At 40.6% G+C, this 14,757-nt stretch overlaps 1 protein-coding gene across 1 annotated transcript in view; it reads left to right on the top strand.

The window, feature by feature from the left end:
* The window catches only part of CD109 (CD109 molecule), a 177,358-nt gene that overhangs the window by 72,334 nt on the left and 90,267 nt on the right, over positions 1-14,757 (top strand). Inside the window, exon 6 of the mRNA XM_056109953.1 lies at positions 11,402-11,441. Within this exon, the coding sequence (XP_055965928.1) occupies positions 11,402-11,441 (40 nt within the window). The remainder of the gene's footprint in view (positions 1-11,401; positions 11,442-14,757) is intronic.

Below are 14,757 nucleotides of genomic sequence, written 5' to 3'. Positions count from 1 at the left end.
CCTAACGTACCACAAGCAAATTAAAAAATGGCCCTGTCAAGGAGGCAGGCTGGGAGGTGGGAGGGGCCTTGGGGACATTGGTGCAAGGAAGGTCACTCTGGTGGGGGGATTGGTGTGGGGATATTGTCTACCTAAAACTTAACTAGGAATAACTTTGTATAAGTCATCGTGCCTTAATAAAAAATTTAAAAGTATTGGGGCCAGAGCTGTGTAGTACAGTGGTTTGGGCATTTGCCTTTTACGCAGCTGACCTGGGTTTGGTCCCACGAGGTCCCCCAGGCTTCTCCAGGACTGATCCCTGAACATAGAGCCAGGAGAAGGCCCTGAGTACCACTGGATGTGGCCCCCCAAGTTAAAAAATAGAAAAATTAATGAAAAAAATTTAAAAGTAAAACAACAACAACAACAAAAACCCAGTTGGCTCCCCCAAAAGGAGGTAATCAGTGCAATATCTGGTGTGGATAGCAAAAAAACACCATTTGTTTTCATTTATAATATTATGCTTATGAGTCAGCTTTTGTGGATAGGTCTAGAACTCTAACCATACCAAGTTCAGTGGGAAATGTTTTTTGACTTAGAAGTGTGGATCACCACTTTAGTCTTTCTGAACATGACCGCTTGGTCAGCGTTGGAGTGCTCAGTTATTTATGTGTAACTTTGAGGTTTCAAACGCATAACTCAGCACTATGCAATACTCCTCCCCAGGCCCCTCCCCCACACCTGCCACCTCCACAATATTTTTATTTGATCATTCAGACTTGGGGTACCAATTCTTCGATTCCTTCTATGAAATGGAGGCAAATCCCACCATTTATTTACTGGCTATTCTTTGGTAAGAAAAGGCCACTTGGGGTCACATTCCACAATAATAGCTAATATATCTCCGTTCCAAACACTAACATGCCTTCTCTCTGATTTGTCTGGCTGTCTTGTCCCCATTGTACTACACTGTGTTAAATTCATCCAGGATTGAATCAGATGGAGAGAAGAAAAGACAGAGAGAGAGAGAGAGAGAGAGAGAGAGAGAGAGAGAGAGAGAGAGAGATTTGCTTGATGTACAAGGATCAGTCTTATGAATCTGTCACACGTTGTCCTACAAAGCAGCTCTTTAGTGTGGCTCAAGGTCGACCTGTTGTTATCTGGCACTAGAGCCTTCTCGGTGTGGCAGGCATTTCAGTTGAACACCTTTCCTGCTTACAAATTCTTTGAGCCCCTCTACCATTGCAAGGATGTCCCTCATCTGGAGTATCTTGGATGCTTTGGAGTATGTCTTCTGCCATTGGTGGGTCGGGGGGTCATGATCAGTTCTTGGGCCACCTGTTGGTACCCAAGCTTCCCTCTCCTAAGGTTTCCTTACTCGTCCTGGGGCTGATATTGCTCAATACAGAAGACAGTGCCATGCCGATACTCTTTGTTTCCAGACCTCAATGAAGAAAGTGCTCATGCTTCCTTTATTCTTTGGAACCTAGAAGGTGGAGAACATTCACAACACAGTGCACTCTCCTAGCTTGGCATCAGCACAGTTGGTTAGTAGTAGCGATATTTTGCTTTTTGGTTTGTTCTGATGTGTCAGACAACTTGAGATCATTCCTGGGGACACACTTTTGGATCATCATGTGGAAACTCCCTTAATAAATAATAATAATCCACTGTCCACGGTCCTCCCATTGTTCATCGATTTGCTTGAGCGGGCCCAGTAACATCTCCATTATGAGACTTATTGTTACTGTGTTTGGCATATTGAATATATCACAGGTAGTTTGCCAGGCTTTGCCGTGCGGGTGAGATACTCTCAGTAGCTTGCTGGACTCTCCAAAAGGGGCAGAGGAATCAAATCTGGGTCGCCTGGGTTGGCTGTGTGCAAGTCAGATGCCCTGCCATGTGCAAGTCAAACGCCATACCCGCTGTGCTATTGAATTACCATGAGATACAGATACAAAGCTTTTGTGATTGAGTTTCGGTCATACAGTGATTGAACACCCATTCCTCCACCAGTGTGCATTTCCAACAATGTCTCCAGTATCCCTCCTGCCACCCATTGCCTCTGTGGCATGCACCTTCTTTCTTACTCTCTCTCTACTTTTGGGCATCATGGTTTGCAATACAGATACTGAGAAGCCATCACGTTTGGTCCTTCATCTACTTTCAGCACACATCTCCCATCGTGGGTGATCCCTCCAACCATGTTTGACTGAGTGGTCCCTTCTCCATCCTAACTGGCTTCTCTTCCAGCACATAAGCCAGGCTTATGGAACCCCCCCTTTGAGGCTTGAAGTGAGTAGGAAGCAGTTCCTCTCTGATTCTTATGGAAAGGGTGTGTATTTGCTAGCCCATCAAAGTTTTTTCCTAATATTTCCTTTGAGTTTATTTTTTTATCTTGACCTTTTTTTTGGGAGTTGCAGGACCAGATTTTTAAACACTTTTTGTTGTTGTTGTTGTTGTTTTTGGCAAGACCTGCATTTTAGTTGTGTACCTGGTTTTGGAATGTGGAACCAGCTAGTATCTGTAGCTTTCATGTCATAGCTAGAACAGAATCGGAAATGATTCTATTTACATAGACTTTTATGTGTAGATTTAAAGAATTTAGTGTCCTTATTAATCTTGAAATTAAAATTAAGTTCAGACATTGGGGATCACCTTAGTGAACTTTTGGGAACTTGATCATAAATGAACTTAAATGTGCGAACATAATACCTCATCCAGCACTCTGATTATGTTCCTGCTCGTTCATTTTTACTCCAGAAACAACTGTACAGATGTTGACCTACATTTATAAGAGAAAAAAATTTTATTTTACCATGTAGCACTTTAGGTCTTTTTCAAGTTTTCTAAAAATAGAACTCCCCAGAGCTGAATGTTAGAGAAGGGAAATTTGTAGCTGAAATAGATGGTTTTACTAATTCACATTCTCCAATTTGCACTCGAGTCATGGCTTATTTCTTACACATGTAGTAAAAATTTATGTTTTTATGTTACACATGTAGTAAAAATTTATGTTTTTATTATGTCCTATTTTACTTAGTCTATTCCCATCATCACAATGAACAAAGAAATATAGCTCATGAAATTTCCTGTAGATGCTTCTTTTCAAACATTTCTGATTTAGAAGATTTTTAGAAAATTGAATTGAGACAGGTTTACAGCAAATAAAAAGAAATGAATGTATGTACTGAAGAGCTGGCTTTCTAAAAGAGAGCTTTTGCCATAGAGTGGTGACCATATGTGGAAAGAAGAGTGCAGAAGACGTAGGTACATTATGTCTTCTCTAGCCTGGGAAGGTGTTCGCTTGAAAGATACTCAGTCCAAGTATTAAAACCTGCAGGACAGTCTTCTCTTTCCTGTTGCTGGCAGAGTGAACGAGCACAAGTAGTATTTCTTTATAAAAATGTGGAGTAGCTGAGGGGATGGAGCGATAGCACAGCGGGTAGGGCGTTTGCCTAGCACGCAGCCAACATGGCTGACCCGGGTTCGATTCCCAGCATCCTGTATGGTCCCCCGAGCACCGCCAGGAGTAATTCCTGAGTGCATGAGCCAGGAGTAACCCCTGAGCATTGCTGGGTGTGACCCAAAAAGCAAAAAAAATATGTGGAGTAGCTGGGTCTTATGGTAACCCTCTTCTTAATTTTCTGAGAAATCTCCATACTGTTTTCCACACGTGTTGAACCCGGCAACATTCCCACCAGCAGTGGAAGAGAGTTCCTTTTCCTCCACATGCCTTCCAGCACAGCTTGTTCTCAGTGTTTTTGATATGAGCCATTCTCACCAGAGTAAGATGATATCTTGTTGTAGTCTTGATTGGTTCTCTGAAAATAGGTTGATGATGAGTGCTTTTTCATGCACCTGCTGATTAACTATTCATCTGTCTGTTTTGGAAAAGTGTTCAGTTTCCTCTCCCTGTTCATCGGGATTTTTTTGGGGGGGAACCACGTTAAGAGGTGCTGAGAACATAGTCCTGGCTCTGTGCTCAGGGATCACTCCTGGAGGATTTGAGAAACCATATGGGGTACCAGTGATTAATCCAGGTTGGCCTCATGCAAGGAAAGTGCTGTTCCTGTTGCACTGTTTCTCTGGCCCCTGGGAATTTTTTGGTTCATCTTTGTGAGTTCTTTATATATCTTGGATGTTAAACTTTTCACATGGCAGAGTCTGGCAAGATACCTGTGACGTATTCGATATGCCAAAAACAGTAACAACAAGTCTCTCAATTTGTTGTGAGACATTACTGGTGCCCACTCGAGCAAATCGATGAACAGTGGGAGGACAGTGCTACAGTGCTACAGTTAAACCTTTATCTGATGTGTTGAGGAGAAATATTTTCTTCCATTTAGCTGGCTATCCTTTAGTCTTAGTCAGTGTTTCTTTTGCCATGCAAAAACTCTTTAATTTGATGTAGTTCCATTTGTTTATTTTTATTTCTTCTGCCAATGGAATCACATTGTTGAAAATTCCTTTGAGGTCCAACTCTTGGAGAGGTCTGTTGATATTTTCCTCAGTGTGCTTTTTGGATTCTAGTCTGATCTCAAGGTGTTTGATCCAGTTTGAATTGCCTTTCAAGTATGGTGTGAGATACTGATCCAGCTTCATTTTTTTCCCCCACTTGTGGTTATCCAGTTTTTCCAACACTATTTTTTGAAGAGAATATCTTTACTCTGTTGCATGTACCCAAGCTCCTTGTCAAAATTTAGTTAACCATAGATCTGGGTCTTTGTCTTTAGGTACTTAATTCTAACATCTATTGGTCATAGAGTCTCCAGTAAAGTAAAGTAAAAGTAAAGGCCCTCCCGTTGATCATCGATTTGCTCGAGCGGGCCCAGTAACGTCTCCATTGGAGACTTTGTTGTTACTGTGTTTGGCATATCGAATACATCACGGGTAGCTTGCCAGGCTCTCCGAGAGGGGCGGAGGAATCGAACTAGGGTCGGCCATGTTGGCTGCGTGCAAGGCAGACGCCCTACCCGCTGTGCTATCGCTCCAGAGTCTCCAGTACTATGCTTTAAAAATTTTTTTATAGCTTTATTGTATCTCTATAGCTTTATAGTATAGTTTCAAATTAGGTAATAAGATACCTCCCAATCTCTTGTTTCTCAGTGAGTTTGTTGTAGAGACCATTACTATTTTGGAAAAAGTTACTGTAACCCCTATTTTGTTGAAGGTTTTTTTCATGCATGGTGTTATCTTGTTGAAAGTTCTCTCTCCATCAATTTACATGTAGCACTGTCCTCCCTTTGTTCATCGATTTGCTCGAGTGGGCACCATAACGTCTCATAATAAATTGTGAGACTTATAGTTACCTTTTTTGGCATAATGAAGATGTCACAGGTAGCTTGCCAGGCTTTGCCGTGGGAACGAGATACTCTGGGTAGTTTGCAGGGCACTCCAAGAGGGGCGGAGGAATTGAACTCGGGTTGGCCACATGCAAGGCAAATGCCCTACCCGAGGTGCTATCACTCCAGCCCAATTTATATGATCATATGATTTTTATATTTCCTTTTATTAGTGTGGTATATTACACTAATTGATTTGCATGTGTTAAATCACCCTTGCATGCATGGGATGAGTCTAACTTGATTGTAGTGTATGATCTTTCTAATATATTGTTGAATTTGATTCATAAGATTTTGTTGAGGATTTTTGCATTGATGTTCATCAGGGAAATTGATTTGAAAATCTCTTTTCTAGTAACGTCTCTTTCTGTTTTGTGTATTAGTGTAATGTGGGCTTCATAGGAACTATTCGGGAGAGTTTCTGTTTGATAAATTGGAAGAGCTTAGGGTAAAAGTAATAAATCTTCTTAGAAGTTTTAATAGAATTCACGAATGAATTTGTCTAGACCAGGACTTTTGCTCTTGGGGAGATTCTTAATTCCTGTTTAATTTCCTTGCTTGTGATTTGACTGTTAAGGTTCTCTCTCTTGCTTCTTCATTAAGTTTTGGAGATTATATAATTCTAAGAATCTGTCCAGCTTAACAGAGTAAAGTCGTTTATAGTAGTCTCTCTTGCTATCTTGAACTTCTGAGGGTTCTCTTGTAATTTCTCCTCTTTCATTTCTGATATGATTTATTCTCTCTCTCTCTCTTTCTCTCTTTTCTTGTGAATCTAGCCAAAGGTTTTTTTATATTTTGTTTATTCTTTCAAACAACCAGCTCCTGGTTTTGTTAACTCTTTATATTTTCTTAATTTCTATATCACTGATTTCTACTTTGGTTTTTATTATATTATTCCCTCTGCTGGTTTTGGTTTACATTTGTTGTTCCTTCTCCAGGTATTTTAGATGTGCATTTAAATTGTTGATTCAAGCTTTTCTTTCTCTCCTAGTGTGTGCCTATACTGCTGTGAATTTCTTCCTTAGTGCAGCTTTTTCTATGTCCCATAGATTTTGATAGTTTGAGAAGCAAACTTTATTTATTTTAAGATTTTTATCTACATCCAGCTGTGCTCAGGGCTTACTCCTGGCTCTGTGCTCAGGGCTTACTCCTGGCTCTGTGCTCAGGGGTCACTCCTGACAGTGGTTGGGGGATGATTATATGGTGCCAGGGATCAAATCTTGTTAGCCTTGTGTAAGACAGGCACCTTAACTCTTGTACTATCTCTCAACCTTCCAAATTTTATTTTTAAGACCAGGGCTAAGTGTATCCTAGCCCAAAGGCTCATTCCAGCCTAGTCCTACTTTTGAAAATAGACTCTATGAATTGATTTTAAAAAACAAGACTTATTCTTTTAAGCCCATGTTCTCCCTGAACTTTTTCTACTCTGGAAAAGTCCATGTTCTCTCTAAATTTCCCCAATATCTTTTTTTTGCTCTTTGGATCACACCTGGTGATGCACAGGGGTTACTCCTGGGTCATGCACTCAGGAATTACTCCTGGCGGTGCTTGGGGGACCATATGGGATGCTGGGAATTGAACCCGGGTTGGCCGTGTGCAAGGCAAATGCCCTACCTGCTGTGCTATCACTCCAGCCCTCATCCTCAACATATTTCTAAGTAAATTTTGTTCAATAAAAACTATTTTGCTTCAAAAAACAATTTGGGGCCACGCCCTGCAGTGTTAATGGTGGGAGTTGAACTGACTGTACCCGGTGTTGTTGGTTGGGAGGGCAAGAGTGGGCATGAAGTGCGAGGAACACACTCAGAACTCTACATGCTAGGCATGTGCACTGCCTCTCAAGCTTTCTTTCCCACCCAATAAATAAAGTTCTATTGAAACATAACCAGGTTTATATGTTTGTGTATTGCCGCTGGCTCTCTTTGCCCTGCAGTGGTGCATACTTGAATAGTGGCTTTCAGAGTTTAAAATACTTACTGTCCTACTCTTCACTGAAAAAGTGTGCAGAGTCCTGTTGTCAACTAAAGAAAGGACTCAGGGTCAGTGCTCGTGTGGTTCGATGAGGCATACGTTGCTGCTCTTTCTCTCAGTCAATTTTAAATACTCCAGTTTAGTCCACTGTTCTTTTTTTTTTCTTTTTGGGTCACACCCGGTGATGCTCAGGGGTTACTCCTGGCTTTGCACTCAGGAGTTACTCCTGGAGGTGCTCAGGGGACCATATGGGATGCTGGGAATCGAACCCGGGTTGGCCGCGTGCATGGCAAATGCCCTACCCACTGTGCTATTGCTCCAACCCCTAGTCCACTGTTCTTGATGCTCTGTTTTGTAGAAAATATTTTGACAAATCAAGTAACTTATGGGAAATTGGTGTGGTACAATTTCTGACTAGACAATATGCTGGAAATGACAGAACTCATTTCTGCTTTTCAAATTACTTGAGCAGGAAATAAGTTATTTCTTGATTTGCATTTCATTACTTATACACACCCTGGGAAGCTCTCATCTAGTTCAAAGCACACTGTCAACACTGTTACAAGATGATTTCTTGCTTTATTGGAACCAATTTTAAGCAACAGTGAGAAGTAGCATTTCCTTCTGTTTTTACTTCAGTTTTCGATGATGGTTGGATTCTTCTACTGTTTGTCATTTATATTCTTTCCAAATGTAGGGCAGAGAGTTACAGTTACTCTGTGGGTCGTTTGGCAGATGGTTGTGCTTCTTCAGGTTAGTTTGGTTGTGCTCATGAAAAGGTTATTTTAGTGCCTTGTAGGATACACTGTGATAACTAAGATTAACCTGATGTATGTATACGACAAGAATTGATTTGTTCATTCATTAGTACATACATTTGCTCAAGAAACTTTAAGATCCTGCTGAATTAGGTTCTGTTCCCAAGGATTTTATAGATTCTTGTAGGAGGTGGACACAAAGTGATAATTATAGTATACTGTGTTATGTTATATGTAGAAAATTATGGGAGACATAGGGCTCTAATACAACCTGGGAAAAGATGATCAAGAAATGGCTCCTGGAGGAGTGTAAAGCCAGACAGTTGAGACTAGGATGTTCTATAAGACATTAAAGTGGAAGGCTGGATTTGAGTCTGAATGGCCAGGTTTAGGTATGGGCTAAAGTGAGAAGGATTTAGGAGTCTGAATGTGGAGATGATTCAAGAATTGATCAGCTCACTTAAGAGTGGAGAATGGGTCCCAGGGGATGGCTCCAGTGGCAGAACACTTGTGTGGCATGTGTGAGGCACTGAGTTTGATCTTTGGCACTGCATAGCTCCCTGTGTACTAATGTGGTAGCTACTATAAAAGCAAGCAAGCAAACACCCCCAACCCCCCCACCCAAAGTCTGGAGAGTGGGAAGAGCTCTGGACTTAGGATGGTAAGAATCAACACTTCAGGATCAGAAAGAGATCCGGGAGGGGACAAGAACAGAGTTATAAAGAAAACGAAGAACAGATGACTTGAAAATGTTTACAGATTAAATGAAGAGGAAGAAGACAGTAAAAGGAGAGGTGGGAAATCCAGGGATCACTTGGCATGATCGGCAAATGTAGTAGGCAGGAAGAGAGAATTCATTTCAAATGTAATTGAATGTTGCCACTTATCATTTTTCTTTTTCTTTTTGGGTCACACTCAGCAATGCTCAGGTGTTACTCCTGGCTCTGCACTCAGGAATCACTCCTGGCGGTGCTTGGGGGACCATATGGGATACGGGGGGTATTGAACGCGGGTTGGCCACGTGGAAGGCAAACACCCTACCCACTGTATTATTGCGCTGACCCTTGAGTGTTGCTACTTACCTTTTAAACCCATCTGAGATTTGGTCTCAAGGGCATTATTTAGAGCAGTGTTTTTTGACTGTGGCTTCCTTCTGACCATGGTTCCTTTCTGTTGTTCCTTTGTCCTACTGGTTGGTCCCCTAGTTTTATGATGTGACTCACAGTATTTTCATATCCTGGTGGTCTTGAATATCCTGGGGGCATATAGGGAGACATTTGGCTCCCACTTGAGAAGTGCTGATTTAGAGTAGTAAAGCAAATTCGATTTTCTACATCTGCACTGAAGGGAAAAAAAATACATTATGAACCTCTCTTTCTAAAAAGTTGTCATGAGATAATGCATATGCCTAAATATTTTTGATTGGAAATTAGAAAAAATTTAAGTCATGAAATTTGCTGATAAATGAATGGACATGGAGAATATTATGCTTAGTGAAATGAGAAGGACATAATGACTGCATTCATTTGTGGGATAGAAGAAAATAATATATATTATGAGACTAATACCCAATGACCGTAGAAACAAGGGCCAGAACGAATGGTCCATTATTGGAAGCTTGCCTCAAGGGCTGGGTGAGAGGGCAGAGAGGGCAGTTGGAATAGAGAAGGGACCTTTTTGACAATGATTGTTGGAAGGGATCGTTCTGGATGGGAGATGTGTGCTGAAAGTGGGAAAATGACCATACATGGTGGCCTCAGTATCTGTATTGCAAATCATAATATCCAAAAGGAGAGAGAGCAAGTGAGAGAGCATGAAGGGGGGAGAGAGAGAGAAAAAAAGAGAATGAAAGTGAGAGAGAGAGACAGAGAGACAGAGAGAGAAAGGGAGAGAGATTCTTGACAATTTTAACTGACACAATACACAATTACTTTGGGATCAATTATTTTTATTAAAATAAAAAATTTGGGGGCTGAAGTGATAGCACAGCAGCTAGGGTGTTTGCCTTGCATGTGGCCAACCCGGGTTCCATTCCCAGCATCCCACATGGTCCCCTGAGCACCACTAGGAACGATTCCTGAGTGCATGAGCCAGGAGTAACCTCTGTGCATTGCTGGGTGTGACCCAAAAAGAAAAAAAAATAATAAAATAAAAAATTTTGTTGTAGTTTAGGTAACATGTTTATAATAGTGCTAAAGTTTGTGATAATGATGTAAAAAGCTTGTTATCTAATTGAAATGACAATATTGAAGTAAATTTTTGCACAATTGTTTTGTTTGCTTATAAATATTTACATTTGTTTTACACTTTGAAATCAACTATATACTTTCTTTAGGATTGAAAAAATCGGTACTAGAGTGAAAGTACAGGGTTAAGATGTTTGCCTTGCATGTGGCAATCCCTGGTTTGATACCTAGCACTATGGGTATGGCCCCAAAGTAAAAGTAAAACAAAATACCCCCTTCCCAATGTGTTGGACTGCTGTTTTAGATTAGGCTTTCGTAAAAGCTTATATTTAATAGCAGCTTCTGTGTATTTGCTTTTGAAACACATAGAGAATAGAGAATCAGATTTAGAATATACATTGTATTTATAGAATTTCGGCTATTTTGAGAAGGTTGCATTTAATATGTTACCAAATGTGTTAATAGGTCAGATTTTTGTTGATCTTTTTCAAGATCAAATTTCAAGAAATAATTATTTCAAGAAATAATTAAGATTCTGTTGAAAGCATTGAGACTTAGGAAAGTGAAGTGTCTTAAAATAAATTTAAGGTAATTTCTTATTTATATGTATTATCTTTGCATGATAAATTCTTAAGTAAGTTTATAGTTCTTTTCACAAATGATGGAAAACAGATCAAAAGGTTTTATTGAGGGTCTCTTAAGTAGTTCTCAGAGAGCCTGAGGACTTCTAGGCTATAACCGCCAGTATTGGATTTGGGTGGTGGTACTTGGGTATTTGCTACTGACTTTTTGTTTTGTTTTGGGGCAGTGCTCAGGACTTATTCCTGGCTCTGTGCTCTGGAATTACTTTTGGTAGGCTCAGGGTCCCATATGGGGTGTCAGGGGGTTGGACCTGGGTCAGCCAAAGGCGAATGCCCTACCCGCTGTACTGTCTCTTTGGCCTTTGTGGTGCAGACCACCAAACTGTCTCCCTGACTTCCTAGAAGTTTGTGTAAATTGTGTAAGTGGCAGTGAATTTATTGAGACAAGGGAAATGATTTGGTCATTATTGTAATTGTGATGAAGCCTGTTTTAAATCTTTTAAGAATATAGACATATAAGGAAGCAATATAATTTAATAAGAACTCATATATTTAATTATTTTTTTTTCTTCTCTCAATAGGACCAGACATATTATCAGGCATTTCAGGTTTCAGAATATGGTAAGAGATCTTCAATTTATCTGAAAAAAAAAATAGTTTTCTTACTTTATACAAAGACAGATTTTCGAGCGCTGCATTAAAGTAAAAATCCCAATGGAGATAAAGTGTTGACGTTTCTAAGAAGCTGAAACATTTATTCCTCTATAAAAGTGAAAGTCGTGAAAGCCTATCCTAAGGAATAAAGTAGGAATAAGACTCTATATAGTTCTATTTTGTTTCCACTCTGCTTATAGTGTTTTGGTTTTTAGCTTCATTGTGATCAAAAGATTTTTGTCTATTTTGGGAGAAAACTTAAGTTATTCCCCACAATTTTTTGGCTAGTACTGATAATGGCAGCTTATTTGATTCAGATAAATCCTCTTCTTGTAGGTGCTACCTACATAATATCATAGAAACACTGGCTAAACACTGCGACCCAATTATTCTTTTGGTGGATGGGGAGGAAGGAAAGATGAGAGTGAAAGATAAATCACTTAGAATTTGAATAGCTATTAAGAGGTTATAAGTGATTCAGTTTTTTCTGTTTAATTTTATTTTTATAAAGTTGTTTACAATAATTTATTGCATTTAATATTCAAATACCGATCCCACCACGCTGCACCTTCCCACCACCCTAAGAGGAAAGTGTATGAAAATTAAAGGTAAAAGGTAAAGGCCCTCCCGTTGTTCGTCGATTTGCTCGAGCGGGCCCAGTAACGTCTCCATTGGAGACTTTGTTGTTACTGTGTCTGGCATATCGAATACTCTCGGTAGCTTGCCGGGCTCTCCGAGAGGGGCGGAGGAATCGAACTCGGGTCGGCTATGTTGGCTGCGTGCAAGGCAAACGCCCTACCGCTGTGCTATTGCTCTCTTTTTTTTGAAAGGCAGATTTCTTTTTAATATTACATCTTTTCTGTTATTTTTTTCCACAATATTTGATTACATTTAGTATTCAAACACCAATCTCACCCCCATTACAACTTCCCACCACCATATTTCAGATGTTTCCATCCCGAACCCTAACCCCTGCCCCAAAGCAGAATCAAAATACTATATTTTGTATTCTTTGTTATGAAAAACCGCTGAAAATGCTACAAAAAAGTATCATTAGAGAAAAGAGTGTGCAGATTGTTGTATTTCACCCACGGGCCATTAAGCCCTTCTGTAAGAGATCACTAACATGTTGTTAAATGTTGAACCTTGTGTGCTTTTATATATATATATATATATATATATATTTGTAAAAATATTTTTCTCTAAGATTGGTTATCCCCTATTTTGAACCCCATCAAAGATGGTGCGGTACTCTTGGAGTATGGGTAGGGTGTGTGGTATGAAGTGTTGCAGAAGCACAGTCTAGGTATAAGAATAGGTTCACTCATGGGTGAGGCTCAGCCCCAGTTTGTGGAGAGTGGCTGTGAGTGTGGTGGTGGTTGAGTTCTGGAGGTTTTTGGCTGCCAGGGTTGGGTCCCTTGGGGCGGGGAGGGGTCTCACCCACCCCCTCCAGAGTACCCCAAGTGAAACAGACTAGATTATTGCATTTCATCCTGGGGCCATGACGCCCCTGTGTAAGAGTTTACAAGCATGTATGTTAAACCCAAACAAATGTGTGCTACTTTTGGTATATCAGTGGACTAGAGTATTCACATCCATGTGTTCCAGGAATTCTGAAATTTAGGATATGATTATAGAGCAGACTCACTCATGGGTAAGGCTTATGTTGCCTTCTTCTTGGCCGTTGATGAGATTATATGGCACTGGGGGAAGTTTGTGGGTGTGACTGCCAAGCTACTGAAAAACTTGGGAACTGGGGGGGAGGAGGCCCAGTCCCGCTCTGAGTGAGCATGGAGTTTTCAATCACAGGTCCAGCATACCTGTTTTTTTTTTTTCTGCAGCTTCTTTCATGGGTGAGGCTTGTCCATGCCTGTGGAGAGAGGCCTTGAGCATGGGTTGAGTCAGGGGTTAAACCTAGGGCAAAGCATATGCTCTGGCCCTTTGAGCTATTTCCCTGCCCCAGCAATAGAAATGCTGGAAGAGAATTTGCTTACAGATTTCTGTCTCAGACTCCACACTTCTTGTGCAGCTGGTCCATTAGAACAGGGATCGGCCAAATTTTTCCAATTAAAGGCCAGATATTCATATTTCAGACTCTGTGGGCCATATGTCTCTGTCAGAGCTATTGACAGAGGAACTTTGCCATTGTAGCAGGATGCAGTTACAGACAGATGTAACTGAATGTGGCTGTGATCTGCCAAAATGTTATTTTTGGACATGGGAATTTAAATTTCATTTTTTCCCCCTAACCAACAAAAAAATGTCCAAACCATGCTTAGCTCCTGCTGGCCCTCATTTACTCGATCTGGAACGCAATGTCTAGTATGAGGGTCACTTACCATATGTGACCAGTGAGTGCCTGAAATGTGGTTAGTTCAAGTGGAGATATCTTCTAGGTGTTAAACACCTGCAAGATGTAGTATGAAACAGGAAGGAGAGCTCTGGAGCAAAACTCAGCACTCACTTGGGCATGAGCTTTGCCAACACTGGTATTCCATGACCCATCCCCACAGCAGGTGTGGTCCTGGCATTCTGTGAGGACCACTAGGGTGGTCATTGTCATCGAAGTGCCTGAGCAGCTTCTGGGCCTTGGATTGAGCATGTGGTTGGTTGAGTATTGCCAGAAGACCAAAAAGAAATGGCTTATTATTAATTTTTATACTGATTACAGGGTAAAATGATATTTTGGATGTATGGGGTTAAACATTTCAAAAGTTAATTTTATTAGCTTCTTTTTACTTAAAACATTTGAAATTATTTACATAGTTGACATTTCGTTTCTTTTGGAGAACCCCAGTGTTGAAGAATTTGAAGAATAGATGAGATGGGACTAAGGTTTCTGTAGGTTCTTTGGTTGCATGCAGGGGTGGTGTTGGATGATTGTGTACTGTTGAGTGGGATACAGCGAAGGTGGAATGGAATGCCCATTTGGATGTTTGAAGAGGAAACATTTGGGTTTCCTCTAGAGAAACACAACCCCCAAGGGCCCTCACTGAGCTCATGGACATCTTGGAGAAGGGTGAGAGTTGACCCGTGGGCATTTTGTTCTCACCTTCCAGACTGGATTAGAGTCCAGTAGTGTTTTGACCTACCAAGAACCTTTACCCTGATTTGGAGCAAGAGCTTTAACTTATATAGGTGCCCTGCTTGATTCTTCTCTTATTAATTGAATGGTGAGATGCCGTATTAGGAGGCTAAACTTTATCTTTGATTAGTGAGGTTGTAGAAAACAACTACTTCTACAGAGTGGAAGGAAACAACATTTACATTTCGGTGGAGAGTT

This window comes from Sorex fumeus, unplaced genomic scaffold (assembly GCF_029834395.1).
Source record: "Sorex fumeus unplaced genomic scaffold, SorFum_2.1 ptg000008l, whole genome shotgun sequence".
In the NCBI taxonomy this organism is placed as follows: Eukaryota; Metazoa; Chordata; class Mammalia; order Eulipotyphla; family Soricidae; genus Sorex; species Sorex fumeus.
This window is presented reverse-complemented; position numbering and strand designations above follow the sequence as displayed.